Raw genomic sequence first — 22,158 nt, forward strand, 5'->3', positions numbered from 1 at the left:
AAAGCATGAGGAGACATTGCCTTTGTTTTGGTTGGTTTGTTTATGAATTAGGGTGAATACGTGGACTGTCATACGGTAATTTGGTAAAAAGCCAGTTTGACGTTTGCTCAGTTCATTGTTTTTACTGAGGAGAAGTACGAGTCTGCTGTTAATGATAATGCAGAAGATTTTCCCAAGGTTGCTGTTGACATATCCCATGGTAGTTATTGGGGTCAAATTTGTCTCCGCTATTGTGGATTTGGGTGATCAGTCCATGGTTCCAAATATTGGGGAAGATGCCAGAGCCAACGATGATGTGAAAGAGTTTAAGTATAGCCAATTGTAATTTGTGGTTTGTATATTTTATCATTTTGTTGAGGATACCATCAACACCACAGGCCTTTTTCGGTTGGAGGGTTTGTATTTTGTCCTGTAGTTCATTCAATGTAATTGGAGAATCCAGTGGGTTCTGGTCGTCTTTAATAGTTGATTCTGAGATTTGCATTTGCTCATGTATATGTTTTTTTCTGTTTGTTCTTTGTTTTCGGATCAAAAAGATGGTGGTTTATCCATACATCTCCGTTTTGGATAGATAACTCTTTGTATTGTTGTTTGTTCAGATTTTTCCAATTTCCCCAGAAGTGGTTAGAGTCTATGGATTCTTCTATTACATTGAGCTGATTTCTAACGTGCTGTTATTTTTCTGTAGTGTATTTCTGTATTGTTTTAGTGATTCACCATAGTGAAGGTGTAGACTCAGGTTTTATGCGTCTCTATGTTATTGGTTGGACAGGTTTCTCAATTTCTTTCTTCGATTTTCATCAAACCATTTGTCATTGTTGTTAATTTTCTTTGGTTTTCTGTTTGACATTTTTAGATTTTAGATACTGTTTAGGTTTTCTACTGCCAAGTTTATGCCTTCATTATTACAGTGGAACGTTTTGTCCAGGAAGTAGTCTAAAACGGATTGAATTTGTTGTTGCCTAATTGTTTTTTGGTAGGTTTCCACACTACATTCCTTCCATCTATAGCATTTCTTAATACTAATCAGTTCCTTTGGCTTTGATGCCTCATGACTGACTATTTCTCTGTTCAAGTAGACTGTGATTTTGCTGTGATCTGATAGGGGTGTCAGTGGACTGACTGTGAATGCTCTGAGAGACTCTGGGTTGAGGTCAGTGATAAAGTAGTCCACAGTACTACTGCCAAGAGTTGAGCTGTAAGTGTACCTACCATAGGAGTCCCCTCGAAGCCTACCATTGATGTACATACCCAGCGTGCGACAGAGCTGCAGGAGTTGTGACCTGTTTTTGTTGGTTATGTTGTCATAGTTGTGCCTAAGGGGATATATGTCACCTCCAGGTAGGTGTTTGTCCCCCTGTGGGCTAAGGGTGTCAGGTTCTTGTTCAGTTCTGACATTTAGGTCATCATAGACTAACCAGGGCATGTCCCTAGGCCTGGAAATTATTGATTTCCCCCTCCAGGATGGAGAAGCTGTCTACATTAAAGTTTGGGGATTCTAGTGGCGGGATATACTGTAGGTAGCACACAGGAGGACATTTTTCTCTGTTGAGATCATTTCCTTTTGAATTTCTAGCCAAATGTAAAATGTACCTGTTTCGAATAATTTAATAGAGTGATTTAGGTCTGCTCTATACCAAATTAGCATACTCCCCGAGTCCCTTCCCTGTTTCACACCTGATAGTTTGGTGGATGGGACTACCAGCTCTCTGTAACCTAGAGGGCAACCAGTGGGTCCATCTCCTCTATACCATGTTTCTTCTAGGATGACATTGTCCTCAGGCCTTGGATATTCCAGGATGACATAGTGAAGGCTTTGTGTCCCATAAAGTGTCCAATATTGTTAGTCGTGTGGTTTGGCCTCAGACCAGTAAGTGTGAGCAGAGCCTGCTGAGCATCTGGTACATGACATTGGCTTGGGCTAGTGTATAGGTCTGATCTGAGGGGGCCTAGCTTTTTCAATCACTCCCTTGAGTGCTGTTGCCACACTTTCCTGCAGTGTTCTCAGGTTGTTTGTGCCTGTGTGTATTATTATGTGGCTAGGTGACCCTAACTGGTCCTCAGACAGAAGGTCTAGGGCGCGCTTGGTGTTTGGTCACCAGAGGGGTTGTCAGGAGTGCTATCAGGGTGGCTGACAGGGGCGGTGATCAGAGGCTCTCTCTCTCTCTCTCTCTCTCTCCCCTTCCCCTCTCTCTCTGTGCCTTCTCTTGTTAGCAGTCTGTCTTCATGGATCGGCAATCACACCGCCACCTGTCAGCACTTAACTACCTTTGCAACAGCAAACTTAATTCACCCTTTATCAGAGAGAACAACAAATTAGTGAACCCTGGCGTCTCCTGAGAAGCTTTTAGTCGAGCTAATTATCTGTAGCCTTGTTGTAGCCTTGTTGTAGCTCACTGGGATTCATCCACCCTTTACCTTCCTGCAACACTGCAAATGACATCCTCAAGTGCTTTCTTGGCTGGCTGGGAGAAGGGGAAGGAGAAGAACTAACTCCATTGTGGTTTGAAGCAGTGTTAATTAGCCCTTGTTGTAGCGCATTGTTTACCTCCTGCCTTTGGCTAGACGTGCATGGGGGTAGCTATTAATCCCAGTTTCTCACCTCTCCACAGGCCTGCTGGAGAGCAGCATGCGACTAAAGCCCCACGAGGCTCAGAACTACAGGAAGAAGGCATTGTGGGTGTCTTGGATCTCCATCGTGGTGACAATCATCCTGGCAGTGGCAGCCTTCAGTGAGTACATACCATTTAATGGTGTCCTTTAATGGTGTTGTATTATTCACTGTAGCCTGGTGTCCTTCAACAGTCCTATATTGTTAAGTGACTCTCCCTGAGTGACTGTGGTTTTGGATGTTTCTTGATGAGCATTGCTGTTAGGTTGCTTCAGACCTAGGTAGTTATTCATTAGGTAGTGCCCTTCATCCAATGATTTCCAATGCATTTCAACCATTGACTAAACATTGGTTTTAAACCAAGTAAGTATAAAGTATATTATATTAAGTATATTTTGTAATCTTGTTACACTAAATTAGAACTCAGTCCAACAGGAAAAAGATCAAAAGAAAGAATGAGTGGGAAAAAAAGCATTTGAAATCCAAACCAACCTTCTGGCAGATTGGCATTACTGTCAGAAAACAACAGAAAGAGCATCAGATAGAACAGAAGGCCAAATCTAACTCCTGTTCATAATATTGTAAATTGTAGTTATTTTGAAGCCTTCACAATGCACTGTGTGTAACGATAGTCCTCCTCCTCTTCAACCGAAAAGGAGGAGTAGTGATGGAACCAAGGCGCAGCGGGTTGTGAACACATAATTTATTTAAAGACAAGACGAAAAAACACGAACTTCACTATAACTAACAAAACAACAAACGGAGTAGACAGACCTGGACGACGAACTTACATAAACACGAAGAACGCACGAACAGGGAAAATAGACTACACAAAATGACGATGTACAAAAACAAACCGAACAGTCCCGTATGGTGCGACAAACACTGACACAGGAGACAACCACCCACAACGAACACTGTGAAACAACCTACCTAAATATGACTCAATTAGAGGAACGCCAAACACCTGCCTCTAATTAAGAGCCATACCAGGCAACCCTTAAACCAACATAGAAACAGAAAACATAGAATGCCCACCCAAACTCACGTCCTGACCAACTAACACATACAACGAACTAACAGAAATAGGTCAGGAACGTGACATAACCCCCCCCTTAAGGTGCGAACTCCGGGCGCACCAGCACAAAGTCTAGGGGAGGGTCTGGGTGGGCATCTGACCACGGTGGTGGCTCAGGCTCAGGGCGAGGTCCCCACCCCACCATAGTCAATCCCAGCTTACATCTCCCCCTACAAATGACCACCCTCATATTACACCCACTTAACATCGAGACAAGGGGCAGCACCGGGATAGAGGGATAGCTCAGGACAGAGGGATAGCTCAGGATAGAGAGGTAGCTCAGGATAGAGAGGTAGCTCAGGATAGAGGGGCAACTCCGGACTGAAAGGCAGCTCCGGACAGAGAGACAGCTCTGGACTGAGGGGCAGTTCTGGACAAATAGCCGCTCTGGGCTGAGGGACAGCTCATGACTGGCTGACGGCTCTGGACGCTCATGGCTGGCTGACGGCTCTGGACGCTCATGGCTGGCTGACGGCTCTGGACGCTCATGGCTGGCTGACGGCTCTGGACGCTCATGGCTGGCTGACGGCTCTGGACGCTCATGGCTGACTGACGGCTCTGGACGCTCATGGCTCACTGACGGCTCTGGCAGATCCTGTCTGGTTGGCGGCTCTGGCAGATCCTGTCTGGTTGGCGGCTCTGGCAGATCCTGTCTGGTTGGCGGCCCTGGCAGATCCTGTCTGGTTGGCGGCTCTGGCAGATCCTGTCTGGTTGGCGGCTCTGGCAGATCCTGACTGACGAATGGCTCTAGCGGCTCCTGACTGACTAACGGCTCTGACGGCTCGGGACAGACGGGCGGCTCTAATGGCTCGGGACAGACGGATGGCTCAGACGGCGCTGGGGAGACGGATGGCTCAGATGGCGCTGGGGAGACGGATGGCTCAGATGGCGCTGAGGAGACGGATGGCTCAGATGGCGCTGCGGAGACGGATGGCTCAGATGGCGCTGCGGAGACGGATGGCTCAGACTGATCCTGTCTGGCGGAAGGCTTTGGCTGCTCCTGTCTGGCGGAAGGCTCTGTAGGCTCATGGCAGACGGGCAGTTCATGCGGCGCTTGGCAGACGGACAGTTCAGGCGCCGTTGGGCAGACGGCAGACTCTGGCCGGCTGAGACGCACTGTAGGCCTGGTGCGTGGTGCCGGAACTGGAGGCACCGGACTGGAGACACGCACTTCAAGCCTAGTGCGGTGAGCAGGGACAGGGCACACTGGACTCTCAAAACGTACTATATGCCTGGTGCGTGGTACCGGCACTGGTGGCACCGGGCTGAGTGCACGCACCTCAGGACGAGTACGGGGAGAAGGAACAGTGTGTACAGGGCTCTGGAGACGCACAGGTGGCTTAGTGCGTGGTGCCGGAACTGGAGGCACCGGACTGGAGACACGCACCATAGAGAGAGTGCGTGGAGGAGGAACAGGGCTCTGGAAACGCACTGGAAGCCTGGTGCGTGGTGTAGGCACTGGTGGTACTGGGCTGAGGCGGGGAGGTAGCGCCGGAAATACCGGACCGTGCAGGCGTATTTGCTCCCTTGAGCACTGAGCCTGCCCAACCTTACCTGGCTGAATGCTCCCCGTCGCCCGACCAGTGCGGGGAGGTGGAATAACCCGCACCGGGCTATGTAGGCGAACCGGGGACACCATGCGTAAGGCTGGTGCCATGTAAGCCGGCCCAAGGAGACGTACTGGTGGCCAGATATGTAGAGCCGGCTTCATGGCGCTTGGCTCAATGCTCCATCTAGCCCTACCAGTGCGGGGAGGTGGAATAACCCGCACTGGGCTATGCACAAGTACAGGAGACACCGTGCGCTCTACTGCGTAACACGGTGTCTGCCCGTACTCCCGCTCTCCACGGTTAGCCTGGGAAGTGGGCGCAGGTCTCCTACCTGCCCTTGGCCCACTACCTCTTAGCCCCCCCCCAATAAATTTTTGGGTAGTACTCACGGGCTTTTCGGGCTTCCGTGCAAGACGCGTCCCCTCATAACGCCGGTTCCCTTCTCCGATTGCCTCTGCTCTCCTTAGTGCCTCCAGCTGTTCCCATGGGAGGCGATCCCTTCCAGCCAGGATCTCCTCCCATGTGTAGCAACCTTTACCGTCTAATACATCCTCCCAAGTCCATTCCTCCTTCTTGCGCTGTCCCTTCCTCTGATTACACCGCTGCTTGATTCTGGATTGGTGGGTGGTTCTGTAACGGTAGTCCTCCTCCTCTTCAACCGAAAAGGAGGAGTAGTGATGGAACCAAGGCGCAGCGGGTTGTGAACACATAATTTATTTAAAGACAAGACGAAAAAACACGAACTTCACTATAACTAACAAAACAACAAACGGAGTAGACAGACCTGGACGACAAACTTACATAAACACGAAGAACGCACGAACAGGGAAAATAGACTACACAAAATGACGATGTACAAAAACAAACCGAACAGTCCCGTATGGTGCGACAAACACTGACACAGGAGACAACCACCCACAACGAACACTGTGAAACAACCTACCTAAATATGACTCTCAATTAGAGGAACGCCAAACACCTGCCTCTAATTAAGAGCCATACCAGGCAACCCTTAAACCAACATAGAAACAGAAAACATAGAATGCCCACCCAAACTCACGTCCTGACCAACTAACACATACAACGAACTAACAGAAATAGGTCAGGAACGTGACACTGTGAAAGAAAGCTGGCCAAATCACCTGAAATTCTTGAAAATAAGTTTGCAGTGCTGTCATTCATTGCTAGTCACCACATGTCAAAAAGTTCACTTCACGTTGACTCATTCCCCTTGGTGTATTCTGGGGTTTAGATTCAAGAGAAAAAATAAGGGTAGAAAAAAACATTTTTTTCACTGACAGATGTTTGACTGTAGACATGCAGACTGGCAGACTGACTGCATGCAGTAAGCCCGGAGCCACTTTGTCATTCACAATGGCTGAGCAGCAGGGTTAACTTGTTATAAATGGGCTTGAACATTGTTAGTTCGTTATCGACCGGGGTAATTAATATTCTTTCCTCACCACACACCAGTCTAAGGACCAGGGAATAGACAGATGAGCCGAGGCAAAGTCGCAGTGCATTCTGGGAATTGATGGGACATCTGTGTTCAGCATCTAGGATATGGAAATGGAGTTTGTTGTCAGGGACCTTTCCTGTCCTATGTCCTATATCGCTCTGAGACATCTGCTCTAAGAACATCCTCAAACTGAACTCGTAGAATTCATTTCCCCAAACACCTATTTTTCTGTGGCAATTGACGAGACTATAAGTGACTAAATAGACCCAGAAAAAACTACAACTAAACAAAAATGATTTTTCAAACTACTTGACTAAAATGAGATGAGACGAAATGATCAGAAAATCTGACTACTGAATGGACTGGACAAGAGTTTTTGGAGAGATTGAGAGCTTTTCAGTGATAAGCACAATGAATATTAGCAGCAAAGATGCGCAGCATGGTTCTGTTCAGCAGTGGGAAGGATAGGCCACATCCAGTACACACAGTACACCCAGTACACACAGCCTAACATTTATTTGGACTCTCGCCACCATAAGACACGTTCCTGTGTATTCTCACCATACCTGCTTTTTAGTGTAGCCTCATCACACAGCTGTGTGTTTTGTTAAGCTTGTTTGGTCCTTGTGTTGTTAAGACTTGAATTGAAATGGCCTCCACAAAGCTGAATTTCCAAATGGACCGTCCTTGGGCTAGATAGGGTTTCACAGCCATAACCATAGGATCACACACAATGCTCATATAATGGACTTGGCTACATACCGTATGATTGAGTGTGTTGTTCAGAGAGGCAAGATGACAATACAAAGATACAATCTGTTCTTGTCAAATGTCACTATAGGGCTGAATTCTATCATAATTCTTCCATCATATCTGCCATACTACGGTTTATGTTAAATCCTCACATTCTGGATGAAACAGGAAGCATATCAGGCAGAAATTAGAGAGGGACATTTGGATCCAAACAGCTTGGTTATCCACATAGTAATGCATGTCTATGGTGGCAGAAACTTTATCTATACTGAGTGTACAAAACATTATGAACACCTGCTCTTTCCATGACATAGACTGACCAGGTGAATCCAGGTGAAAATTATGATCCCTTATTGATGTCACTTATTAAATCCACTTCAATTAGTGTATATGAAGGGGAGGAGACAGGTTAATAAAGAAGGATTTTTAAGCCTTGAGACAATTGAAGACATGGATTGTGTATGTGTGCCATTCAGAGGGTGAAAGATTTAAGTGCCTTTGAACGGAGTATGGTAGTAGGTGCCAGGCGCACCAGTTTGTATCAAGAACTACAATGCTGCTGGGTTTTTCACGCTCAACAGTTTCCCGTGTGTATCAAGAATGGTCCACCACCCAAATGACATCAAGCCAACTTGACACAACTGTGGGAAGCATTGGAGTCAACATGGGCCAGCATTCCTGTGGAACGCTTTCCACACCTTGTAATTGAGGCTGTTTTGAGGGCAAAATGGGGGTGCTCAATAGTAGGAAGGTGTTCCTAATGTTTTGTACACTCGGTGTATATTCTGTTGTTGCATCTTCCAGACTAGTGACATTGACATTGTAAAAATAAAATATATATTGACAAAGAGGCAAATGAGGCGAGGATTTGAAAGGAATTTCTCGTCTGTTCAACAAATGCTAGGCCTGCATTAAACTATGGAGTTTAGCAATGTGTCTTTATTATCATAGACAGTATCTGTGGGATTGTGTGATGCCAGACGATGATTGAAAGCCTTTAAATTATTGTGTCTGATCTATCTTCAGTAGTCTTTGCCTTCGAAGTTTCACCAATTCATAATTTAACTTTCTTTGAGACCCACTCAGACACAACATTAACGGAATAGATATCTCATTAACAATATAACACATAATATTCCGTTGTGCAAAGGCCAGGCATAATAGGTTTAGATATGGTGCATCACTGTTCTGCCTGCTGAGAGAGCATTGTATAATAGCAAAGCTGCTCAATATTCAAAGAGAGTGTTCTTCTCAACAAGCTGATTTAAGATAGCCTACAGCCCTGTTAGGGATTGTAGAAATATTCTGGGGGGTGACAAATGGTGTGCTGCTTGATAAATCTGTCCCTCTGTCTGGTTCCATTTGATGTTATGTGAGGAGGGAGAGCGAAGGAGAGAGAGACGTAGAGAGAGAGAGAGAGAGAGAGAGAGAGAGGGGGGGGGGGAGAAGCAGGAGAGAGCAGGGAGAGGGAAATTGAAATGAGAAGGAGAGTTTGGGATAGAGAGAGAGAGAGACAGGGAGAGACAGAGACAGACAGTGAGTGAGAGAGAGAGAGAGAGAGAGAGAGAGAGAGAGAGAGAGAGAGAGAGAGAGAGAGAGCGAGAGAGAGAGACACACACAGAGACACACACAGAGACACACACAGAGACACACACAGAGACACACACAGAGACACACAGAGACACACAGAGACAGGATGAATAAAGCACACCAGTGCAGTCTCATGTGACTACTGTTATGGGTGGTCCAGATGATTCCGGTCTGAATGTGGAGAGAGATCTGGTTGGGCTTTAACTCAGTCTGAACACAACCACTGGAGTTAAAAATAAACACTCAACAATTCTGCTTATTGGTTTTGCAGTTCTCATTAAAATAACTTTGTGCACACATGCAGGTATAAGGGACATTCTCTCACAGGTAGTAAAACAGTTTAGTGCAGGCAAATGTTCACAGAAATCTGTATATTAGGGCTGCACAATGAATACATTTTTTATCGAAATTGCAATATTGGCATGTGCAATATCCATATTGCAAAAGGCTGCAAATTATTTTAAACACCATGAATGTAACATTCAAATCCCCTGTGAAACTCTGACCAGTACTTTGGTTCATACCCTGTCACAACAACTTTTACTGTACCTGTCTATGTCGTTAGTTATGCCAAGCAACACCAACCATAGAATGCTCATTTTAATTATATTATTCCAAAAGTTCACTCAAGTGTTTTGATCTAAATCTAAAATATAATCTCAATATTTGGTTAAAAAAATGCTATTATTATTATTTTCCCGTATCGTGCTGTATATTGAACATCGGGAAAAATATATCCAAAAGTGATGGATGATCTGAAGAATGAATGATCTGATTTGAGAACACTTACGTCGTAGAGGTAGCCCTTCACCTGGAATCACTGCCTTCCAAGTTGGTGTGGCGTTTCCTGCAGTATGTTGCTCCTAGACCTCCAGCCTTCCCCCTGGTTTTAAATTAAACATTAGCTGGCTTTCACAATCCGCCGTGCCTCCAGGCTCAGTGCACCTCCTTCTCCGTCCTCTCAGTATTTTCTAATCAACTTCAAATCTAATTAGCTCACTTGCAGCCAAAGTGCAGCATCAGAAGTGCTTTTAGAGCAGTGGAATATAGGGGAATGAATGCATTCCCATCTTTAGAAGATTACCAGATTTAAAAAAATAAAAAAATATTTAACCTTTATTTAACTAGGCAAGTCAGTACAGAACAAATTCTTATTTACAATGACAGCCTACCCCAGACGACGTTGAGACAATTGTGCACCACCCTGTGAGACTACCAATCATGGCCAGAGGTGATGCAGCCTGGATTTGAACCAGGGACTGCAGTGACACCTCTTGCCTTAGACCGCTGCGCCACTCAGGAGCCCCTGATAGCCAGAAGATTATTAGTTTTCCATTCTTATAAAATTATATTTTCATATGATATTCTGTTCTTTGTAGTGGATAAGGCATACATTTCCATCTGATGCTATTTTATTGGGTTGGTTTCTAATACAGTTTTCCCCAAGGTTTCTAATACAGTTTTTCCCAATAGTTTACACACTAAAACTGGCCCATGAAGCACAATGACCCAAACCTGTAACTCATTTAGCAGAACCATACACCAAATCTGCAACATGTTTTGCTTTACACTCAGATTGCAATTCTATAACAAACGTTTGGAAAAACACAACACATAATTCTCTAGCTTCGGCATAACCTTCACAACTAAAATATATTGTGTGGAAATTAATAGCAACACAACAAGCTAAGCTCAATTAACAATTGATCCCTTTCTCTCTTCACATGTTCACACACTAATTGCGTAAATGTTCATTTTGCAATCAAACCGTTGGTATGGATAAGAAGGCCACAGGTGAGTACTCCTGTGCTTGGAGAACAATGGAAGCGAACTTGGCAGAGAGAGGTGGAGCTGGAGGTGGAGGTGGAGGTAGAGGTGGAGGAAGAACAAGGAGAGTAATCTCTGATGAAATTTGGGCGACTGTGGTGGACCATGTGGTCAACCATGGTTTGACCTTGAGAGAGGCTGGGCAGAGAGTCCTTCATCGTAGCATCCATCATCCGGAATTTACACAATGAGAAGAGGTTTGTACTGCAGACATTGGACCTCTCTACTACTTTTACTACTTGACAGTAGTGCAACATAAATCAATACATATTGTAAGGGGACACAAAGTCAATGTTACATGTATTACTGTATGTATGACATTGGGAGCTATACTACTTGGTAACATGTTTATCTTGTGTACTGTATGACTGTAGTGTTTACTGTACTGCATGCTATTTAGTTTTTGTAGAACTGAAAGACGACCACCACGTGGTGGTAGAACGTGTTTATTTACAGACAAACAGCAGGCTGCCATTGTGCAAATGGTAGTTGAAAATAATGCCATAACAACAGATGATTGAAAACCCTGCCATCTTCATAACATCAGAGTGAGTTTATCACCCATAGCCTGCATCCTTAAGAAACACCATCTCCGGATGAAGCAAATCTACAGAGTCCCATTTGAAAGAAATTCCCAAAGAGCGAAGGATAAACGGTACAAATATGTGCAAGTAAGTAATGTACTAGTATTACACTCTTAAAACATTAGAGACTCATTGATGTTGCCAGTGAACTTTATTATAAAGCAATTACAGTATTTACTGTCATTTTAGAGAATCATGGAGTTGGATGCAAGTCCCATCCCCCAGGAACTCACATTCATAGATGAGGCTGGATTCAATTTAGCGAAGATGAGGAGGAATAGAGAGGAAGGAACATCATTGGTCAACGCGCCATCGTGCTGGGAAATGTCACCATATGCGCAGATATGAGCCACAATGGGGTCCTCCACCGCCATGCCACTCTTGGACGATACAACACTGCCCATCTCCTTCATTTCCTGAACACCTTACATGACAATCTTTTTCAGCCAGAGCAGAGAGGACCAGGTGATCCTGAGCAGCAAATGTATGTTCTAATTTGGGACAATGTGAGTTTCCATCAGGCTGCTCAGGTCCGCAACTGGTTCCGTGACCATCCCAGGTTTACAATTCTCTATCTCCCACCATATTCCCCATTGAGGAGTTGTTTTCAGCATGGCGGTGGAAGGTGTATGATCGCAAACCCCATGAACGTATGACCCTTCTCCAGACAATAGAGGAGGCATGTGGTGACATTCCAGCGGAGTCCTGTCAGGGGTAGATGCGTCATGCCAGAAGATATTTCCCCCGCTGGCTGGCCAAGGAGAATATCGGCTGTGTTGTTGATGAAAATCTGGGGCCGGACCAAAACAACAGACATGACTGATTTTGTTTTCTCAATGGAGTATTTGTTTCTTGGCTTATGATTTAGATTGGAAAGTTTCTTTCTCTATTCCGTACAATTGATCTAACATACAGTACAGTAGTACAAATAAGACTATTTATCTTCCTTTGCATATGCAAAATATATTTACTGTATGTTTGCATTTTTACTGAATATGTTAACAGTTTGCTGTTTGACACGTATTGAGTCATGTTGAAATATAAAACATACATTTTTGCATTTGTGTTCCTTTCTTGTTTGAGTACACACAAACAATATACAGTATAACAACAATCTTAGTATTTACACTGAAATAGGTTCTGATAGTAGTGCTTTCAATATGTCACGTTAGTGGGATCTTGTTGTTCACTAAGTTAGATTCATTCGATGTGTGTGTGTGTCTCGTTTGTATGCAGTTTCATCTTGAGCAAGGAGTACATGATTTTGATTGCTGTGTTTCATTTTGCAAGATGTCTGTGCGGTTTGGGGAAATTGTCTAACTGTTTTGTGTTTTGTGTTTGAGAGTTTTGAATACCTGAGATATAGTTTCAGCGAATGTAATAAAGCCTTGCATTCCATGATGAATTTACAATGTTGTGTTGTGAAACGATTTAACCTTGTGAGAACATGTACACATACATGTACCTGAGGTCATTACTCACACAGTATTCATGGATTTGACTGTGAGTGAAGAAGGCAGAAGTCTAGCTACCTTTCTGTCTGAAAGCTCCACTTAACCTGTGGTGAATATTACAAGGTGTGTCCCCCAAATGGCACCCTATTCCCATAGGGCTCAGGTCAAAAGTAGTGCACTATATAGGAAATAGGGTACCTTTTGGGGCTCACAAAAATATATATACACTACCGTTCAAAAGTTTTGGGTCACTTAGAAATGTCCTTGTTTTTGAAAGAAAAGCAATTTTTTTGTCCATTAAAATAACATCAAATTGATCAGAAATACAGTGTAGACATTGCTAATGAACTGCTATAGGAAGAGAACAATGTGTTACTGGAAAAGCAGGGAGCAGTGAGCTCAAGGCTGCACAGCTTTAATATTCTAGTGTCCTAATTCTAGTGTCCTAATATTGTATTCTTCCACAAAGGCTGCACACGTAATACAGTGGTCACCACCTCTTCACTGGGATGACCCTGGATGAGAGAATGAAACACTGGCTGTCATTAGAGCTAATAAATTTGACCCATCTTTTGCTGGGAGTCATTGGAGTGGACTGCATCTCTCTTTACTGCGGCAGGCAGCCAGGTAGAGCGATACAGACAGATGCAGTGAGCCCTGATCAAAGGCTGTGCTAATGTCTCGCCCCCAGTTAGCTCAGTAGAAAGTAGGAGCACAACTCTGACTGTCTCTTGGCTGCCTGCCGCAGTAATGTTTGGTCCTGATCCATGGCCAGGGTCTGGTCTGCTGTGGTGGACTGAAAGTCTGTGTGTGTGTGGAAGTATCAATGACTATTTGTCTTGTTTATTATCAGGGTCGCCTCAGAGCACAGATTTTGTAGGGGAGAATAAATAAAAACTAAAAACAAGTAGAAACGTGCCTCTCCACTGTCTCCCGAGGTCTTGTGGTATGAATACCTTTTTGTTACATGTGTCTAGAATACCGGGCTGTGGGCAGATTGACTGGAGATATCACTTCACATGAATAGTGATGGTGTGGTGAATACCTTGGATTCTGGCTTCAGAATAACTCAGAACACAAGCACAGTATCTGATGTGAGTGGTGGTACTTTTCCCACATTTTGTTGTGTTACAGCCTAAATTTAAAATGGATTAAATTGAGATTTTGTGTCACTGATCTAAACTCAATACCCCATAATGTCAAAGTGGAATTTTGTTTCTAAAATTAATAAAAAATTCAAAGCTGAAATGTCTTGAGTCAATAAGTATTCAACCCCTTTGTTAAGGTAAGCCTAAATAAGTTCAGGAGTAAAAATGTGCTTAACAAATCACATAATACACCACTTGGTGGTCTGGGGTCACCACCTGCAGAACTACTCCTTTATTGGGGGTGTCTTGCTAATTGCCTATAATTTCCACCTTTTGTCTATTCCATTTGCACAACAGCATGTGAAATTTATTGTCAATCAGTGTTGCTTCCTAAGTGGACAGTTTGATTTCACAGAAGTGTGATTGACTTGGAGTTACATTGTGTTGTTTAAGTGTTCCCTTTATTTTTTTGAGCAGTGTATGTCGCATGGATGCATTCTGTGTTCAATAATATTGGTTAACATGTTTTTTTTGAATGACAGCCCTAGCTTTGTACCCCACACATACAAAAAAAGCAGACACTGAATATCCCTTTGAGCATGATGAAGTTATTAATTAGGCGTTGGATGGTGTCTTAACACACCCAGTCACTGCAAAGATACAGGTGTCGTGTCTTTGGCTATGCCGGATTAAGTGATATGACATGCTATTCTATAAAATAATTTCTCTGTAATTAATATTACCTGATTAAGCTAATCAGGTAGATAATTAACTAGAAAGTCGGGGCACCACGAAATAATGTTTATAGAGCTGTTATCTTCCGAATAAACTCTTAAAGACCTGGTAATCTTCTACATCAATAGCAGTCCATATTTAATCGTCACCTTGTTTAGTCTCATCTCAAAGTTGTAAATTCTTGGTTATCTTCACGAACCCTGGCTAACAAGTTGAATCAGCAATACAAAATTTGGTTTAATTATTTATTTACTAAATACCTAAATAATCACACAGAGTTTCATATACACAGAATGTATCATACATTGATTACAAATTATGTCATAAAGGAAAACGTCCCTAGAGGACGGAACAGATATGACAGCTGGTTACACAAAGAGAGGGGGTTGGGCTTGAGTGAAAGAGAAGGAAGACTGAGTAACAAAGGGAGAAGCTATGCTATCATAAATACAGAATCTTATGCATTCTAAATAACCGCCCATTTGAAAAAGGAGAATGCAATAAATATTTACTCTGAGCTGCGCTTCGGTAGATTGGTCGTCGATGGAAGGCCGGTTTGTCCGTTATGGATCTCTGGTCCTCTGAAGAATGTCTAGTGGTGAACTGGAGTGTGGTAGAATGGGTACTCTGTCCGTCCTCTCCTAGCCCACGTTTAGCGACGGCTGCTAACTTAGCGGCTAGGAGGTATCACTTCTGGAGTGAATAAGAGTTCAAAGTTCATACCAAGTTGCCATACTTTTAAGCTCATGCTATATTCTGTCTGGTATAGTCGAAATTCATCCTTTCGGCGTGTTGACCATCATCTTCACGTTGGAATTCGATGCTGATTCAGTTAGGTTATCTGAGCCCTTTTAACGTAAGACCGTCGCACTAACGTCCTCGGAAAAGAAAGTTACATTTTCGTCAAGGACTTTATATAGGAGGGGAGAGAAGGGTGTGTTTCATAGTTTATAACCAATGTCTGTTCACATGGGCAGGACCACTGAGTTGAGCATAGTTCACTCATGAAAACCCAATTCTCTCATTTGGAAGCTAAAATTACATTTAATCTTTTCACAAATAGTTTAATATTTAAACATTTAAATTGCACAACAATTCCATGTGAATCTGAGATACAAGATACAAGATACAGTTTATTTCCAAGATACAGTTTATGTCGTCCTATCATCAGTAATAATGTCTCAGATGCCAACTGATCTGGCATCATATTCATTTAGTACCAACACATATTTTCAGCTGGTTGGATTACCGAAATATGGTTCCGTTCCCATCTTTTGATGTCATCAGACTCTTTCTCAATGTTAACAAAGGGATTTTCAATAGTCACGTCGGTAGAGTAGAGAGAGGAAAAAGGGGAAAGGTATTTATGGGGGTCATAAACCTCCCCCACTCAGGCCAACGTCATGACACAGGCATCCTTCCTAACTCAGTTGCCAGAGAGGTAGGAAACTGCACAGGGATTTCACCATGAGACCAATAGGGATTTTTAAAACAGTTCCAGAGTTTAATGGTTGTGATATGAGAAAACTGAGGTTGGATCAACAACATAGTTACTCCACAATACTAACCTAAATGACAGTGAAAAGAAGGAAGCCTGTATAGAATGAAATAATCCAAAACATGTATCCTGTTTTCAACAAGGCACTAAAGTAATACTGCAAAAAAATCTGCAAAGAAATGACCTTTTTGTTCTGAATAGAAAGTGTTATGTTTGGGGAAAATACAATACAACACATCACTGAGCATTTCCACTCTTCATATTTTCAAGCATGGTGTTGGACTAGGGAGCAAAAAACTATATATAATAACCGGAATAGAGCTCAGCACAGGCAAAATCCTAGAGGAAAACCTTGTTCAGTCTACTTTCCAACAGACACTGGGAGACGAATTCAAATCTACACTGGAGTTGCTTGCCAAAACAACATTGAATGTTCCTGAGGGGTCTAGTTACAGTTTTGACTTAAATCGGCTTGAAAAACTATGGCAAGATTTGAAAACGGCTTTCAAGCAATGATGAACAACCAACTTGACACAGCTTGAATAATTTAAAAAAGTATAATTGGGAAATATTGTACAATCCAGGTGTGCAAAGCTCTTAGAGACTTACCCAGAAAGACTCACAGCTGTAATCACTGCCAAAGGTGTTTCTAACATGTAATGTCTCATAGTGATTCTAACATGTAATTTCTCATGGTGATTCTAACATGTAATGTCTCATGATGATTCTAACATGTAATGTCTCATGATGATTCTAACATGTAATGTCTCATGGTGATTCTAACATGTAATGTCTCATGGTGATTCTAACATGTAATGTCTCATGGTGATTCTAACATGTAATGTCTCATGGTGATTCTAGCATGTAATATTTCATGGTGATTCTAACATGTAATGTCTCATGGTGATTCTAACATGTAATGTCTCATGATGATTCTAACATGTAATGTCTCATGGTGATTCTAACATGTAATGTCCCATGATGATTCTAACATGTAATGTCTCATGGTGATTCTAACATGTAATGTCTCATGGTGATTCTAGCATGTAATGTCTCATGGTGATTCTAGCATGTAATATTTCATGGTGACGCTAACATGTAATGTCTCATGGTGATTCTAACATGTAATGTCTCATGGTGATTCTAACATGTAATGTCTCATGGTGATTCTAACATATAATGTCTCATGGGAGTGAATACTTATATAATCATTTATTTGGGTTAGATCGTTGACCAAATGACAATTAAATCCATTCAAATCCCACTTTGTAACACAATGAAATGTGGTGAAAGTCAAGGGGTGTGAATACTTTCTGATGGCACTTGCTGAGATTCACAGATCCATATGAAATTGGGAATCTACAGTGTCTTGTGAGGGTCATCCTGTTAACTATGCTGAAATACAATTTCTTTCAATAGTGATCAAATTAATGACACAACAGGCCCAGTCTCCTGATACACATTCCTAGAATGTATTGGGTCGCCCATTAGGATTAGGCCTGTATTGTAATGGTTTACAATGCCCATAGTCAGTAAACCTATAGCTAGTCGACCTGTTACAGTTTTTTTCTGATTGCTTAGGCACTATCTTTGAAACTATAGGCTATTTTTGCAAAACTCTACATACTAACCACAAAACCTTACACCAAACCAGCAAAACATTATAGATCTCTTGCAAAAGCAAACAATTCTTGCAAAACTCTTCAAACTCTTTAAAAATTTGTGTTTTTGAATCAATACAGCACACACAAACCATCATTTGAATAAGCACACGAAGCACCAACTAGGCACTGATAGTATAAATGAAAAACACTTGTGGCGTTTTCTTTGTCTGTGTGCAGGGCAGAGCAGTTTGCAGTGAAGGTTTGTCATACATGTAGTAAACACACATACACACAGGTATCCAAATGTGTAAAGTATGGATGTGTGTTCCAAACATAACACACTATCAATACAAATACGGAGAAAACATATTATTCTTTCTTCTCAAAATCTTCTAACACTCCTCAAACAACAGAAGCACAGTAGAAGAAACCAAAACATTTGTGCTAGAAAAAAAAAACTACAGAAATAATGTGGCTACATCTCACCTTCTTTGTGGGTCTGGCCATAAGACTTCATCCACATCACATGTTGTCTTGAGCTAGTCAGCGTGGAAAGTATGGCCTGGAGTGCCGTATCCAGGCCTGGCATGACCCCTGATCCATGTCTCCACAAGCCTCCTCTATTGCCTGTAAAAGGGGTATGCGTTGGTGGGGCTGGCGATCATACACCTTCCAACACCATGCAGAGAAGAATTCTTCAATAGGATTCAAGAACGGAGAGTATGGGGGGAGATTGAGTGCGATGAAAAGTGGGTGACCTGTGAACCAATTACGGACCACAGCAGCCCGGTGGAAACTAACATTGTCCCAGATGATAACGTACCTGGGCTGCTCTGGCCCCTGGTCATTAGGGATTAGTCTATTGTGGAGGGTGTCCAGAAATGTGATAATGTGTGCAGTGTTGTATGGGCCTAGGATTGCATGATGGTGAAGGACGCCGTTTTGACTAATAGCCGCACACATTGTTATGTTGCCACCACGTTGTCCCGGGACATTGATGATGGCACCGTGTCCGATGATATTTCTGCCGCGGCCCCTTGTTTTTGCAAGGTTGAAACCTGCCTCGTCCACATATATTAGCTCATGATGAACTGCATCTGCTTCTAGCTCCATGACTCTCTGAAAGAGACAAGACAAAACAATGTAGCACAGTAGGAAAAGACAGGGATCAGTCAATATGATGTAGCACCATACACTTCCGGATCCAGTACCAGTGATAGGATAGTATAGCTTACCTGCACATATTCATATCTCAGTTGTTTTACACGGTCTGAGTTTTTTTCGAAGGGGACTCTGTACAGCTGCTTCATCTTTATTCTATTGCGTTTCAGTAGATGAGACAGTGCAAAGAGACTCATTCTGTTGACGTTTTGGAATATGGTGTTGTCTGCCATTATGTGGTCCTGCAGTTCTCTGAGTCTAATGAAGTTATTTGCAATGACTATATTTACAATGTGGGTCTCCTGCTCTGAGGTGAACAGTCAACCTCTTCCGCCAGATACTGGTTTTCTTGCAGTTGTGTAAAAACATTTGAATGGTTTTGGTGATAGATCCTCCTCATTATGAACGTACAGTACATATTACTGTACCAGTAAGACTACAGCACTTAGTTACTTACCGGTTCTCATTTCTAAATATCCGGATGATATCTGCAACAGTATAGCAGCTCAGATTTGGTTGAACCCGTTGCCCAGCTTCCCTCATTCCCATCCCATGGTTGACAACATGGTCAACCACAGTCACTCTGATTTCATCAGTTATTGGGTTCCTCTTCCTCTTCATCTTCCCCGTCCTCTCCTTCTCCCCCGTCCTACTTCACCTCTTCCTCCTCCTCCTCCTCCTCCTCTGACTTCTTCTCCTCCTCCTCCTCCTCCTCCTCCTCCTCCTCTTACTTCTTCTCCTCATCCTCATCCTCCTCGTCCTCCTCTTCCTCCTCCTCGTCCACCTCTAGTTCTCACCCCTCTTACTCTCTGTTCAATATTGGCCTCCATTGTTGTTCAAACCAAATGCTTACCTGTGGCCTATTTATAGTGCTCAAGCTCTGATTTGTAAGTGAACTCATTATCTAAAAGTGTTTTCACATGTGTCAATGTGGAAAGGAAATTGGCGAAATAGTGTAGCAATGTAGAGACCAATGTTAACAGTTTTGCTAGAAGTGTGTTATTAAATTGCAAACTGAGTGTAAAACAGTGAGTTGTGTTTACAGTTTTGTAGAAAGTGTGTTATAAAATTAGAAACTGAGTGTAAAGCAGAGAACGTGCATTCAGTTTAGCACACTTGGTAAATGCATTGGCTACAAGTGTCAAGAATCACTGTTAGTGTTTAAGCGTTCAGAAAAAGCTCTAATCAAACAAGGTAACCCGATTATGTTGAGTTAGTTTTAGTAAGTAACAGAAAGTCCCCACTGACACCAAACAATTCCTTAGTAAATACCTGGTAAATGTAATGGAAACAGTACCGTAAAATAACGTGATAAAGTGGAACCTAATCAGTAAAGTAGCTCAACAATTCCAGGGCTGATTCCTGAAGAATGCAAGCCTGGTTAAACCAGACTGAATGAGCAAGCCTGGTTTAACCAGGCTTGGAGAATGCTGTGTTAAATAGCTCAACAATGGTTTACAGTGCCTGTAGTAAGTAGACCTATAACTAGTATCTGTTAATCAAACAAGGTATGGTATGACCATCTTGTTAGTAGCTCAACAATCCAGGACTGATTCCTGGATAATGTAGTGTCACTATTAGACAGACAGACTCTCTCTCAGCTGGTCATCGTTGGAAAGCAGTGACTCAGTGCCCTCGACAGGAAGTTGTTAGCCTGCTCACATGCCAGATGTAACATTTCACAGTTCCCCTATCCTCTCATCACACCAAATCAAATCAAATCAAATCAAATGGTATTTATCAGCTTCGTAAATAACAGGTGTAGACTTATAGTGAAGTGTTTACTTAATTAAGGGTCCTTTTCCAAAAATGCAGAGTTAAAGATACAGATAAAAAATTAAAAACACGAGTGATAAATACAAAGTGAATAATGAATAACACTGACGAGTAAAAGTAACATGGTTATATACAGGGAGTTCCAGTACCCAGTCGATGTGCAGGGGTACGAGGTAATAACATGGTTATATACAGGGAGTTCCAGTACCGAGTCGATGTGCAGGGGTACGAGGTAATAACATGGCTATATACAGAGAGTACCAGTACCGAGTCGATGTGCAGGGGTACGAGGTAATAACATGGCTATATACAGGGAGTACCAGTACCCAGTCGATGTGCAGGGGTACGAGGTAATAACATGGTTATATACAGGGAGTACCAGTACCCAGTCGATGTGCAGGGGTACGAGGTAATAACATGGCTATATACAGAGAGTACCAGTACCGAGTCGATGTGCAGGGGTACGAGGTAATAACATGGCTATATACAGGGAGTACCAGTACCCAGTCGATGTGCAGGGGTACGAGGTAATAACATGATTATATACAGGGAGTACCAGTACCCAGTCGATGTGCAGGGGTACGAGGTAATAACATGGCTATATACAGGGAGTTCCAGTACCCAGTCGATGTGCAGGGGTACGAGGTAATAACATGGCTATATACAGGGAGTTCCAGTACCGAGTCGATGTGCAGGGGTACGAGGTAATTGAGGTAGCTATGTTCATAATGGTAGGGGTGACACAACATGGACAAGCTGCCTAGTCATCCTCACACTGCAGATTATGTGTGGTGGTCATTGAAGAGTCAGTGTTTGACTAAAGAGTGTGACCGGTCTGGTGGGGCCTCAGGCCTTGTTTCAACAGTACTCGCCATCATCTTATAACTGTAACTATGTGGTCCATGATACTTATCTTGGAGCTGTGATGGAATTGTGCCCTCTTCCCCTCCCCCTCTGGTTCTTCTGATTCTAGAACACAGAGGAGCATTCTCTTCCTTTTTTATTGTAGTTTGATAAATACATTGCCGTCCCTCTGATGATGTGTTTGTACCTATCATATGACGTGTTTATTAAGTGCTTTCTTTATTCATGCTGTGAGAAGTCATGACCATTTTGCTTCAGCCGTGGTGATCAAATCTTTTCTAAGGCCACGGAAATGTCACAGTGATTAATCACTGTCTTATTTCTCACAGCAATAGACTATTCATAGTCTGTTTCCTCTTGAAAATTCACAGTTGTTCTGCTGCAATAGTCAACACAGTTAGACTTTGTTCAAAGAGCTTTAAATTATGCTAAACACAAACAAATGATAGATAATGGATTTTTGTTGATACAGTATGTAGATCAGTCTTATTGAATAGTAAGCAGTGTTAGTGTCACGACTTCTGCC

At 42.8% G+C, this 22,158-nt stretch overlaps 1 protein-coding gene across 1 annotated transcript in view; it reads left to right on the forward strand.

Annotated features, from left to right (window-relative positions):
- Nucleotides 1–22,158, forward strand: part of LOC120063944 (transmembrane protein 163-like) — a 98,989-nt gene that overhangs the window by 20,151 nt on the left and 56,680 nt on the right. Inside the window, exon 2 of the mRNA XM_039014253.1 lies at nt 2,613–2,732. Coding sequence (XP_038870181.1) covers nt 2,613–2,732 — 120 coding nt within the window. The remainder of the gene's footprint in view (nt 1–2,612; nt 2,733–22,158) is intronic.

The sequence above is a fragment of the Salvelinus namaycush genome, chromosome 19 (assembly GCF_016432855.1).
Source record: "Salvelinus namaycush isolate Seneca chromosome 19, SaNama_1.0, whole genome shotgun sequence".
NCBI classification, from domain to species: domain Eukaryota; kingdom Metazoa; phylum Chordata; class Actinopteri; order Salmoniformes; family Salmonidae; genus Salvelinus; species Salvelinus namaycush.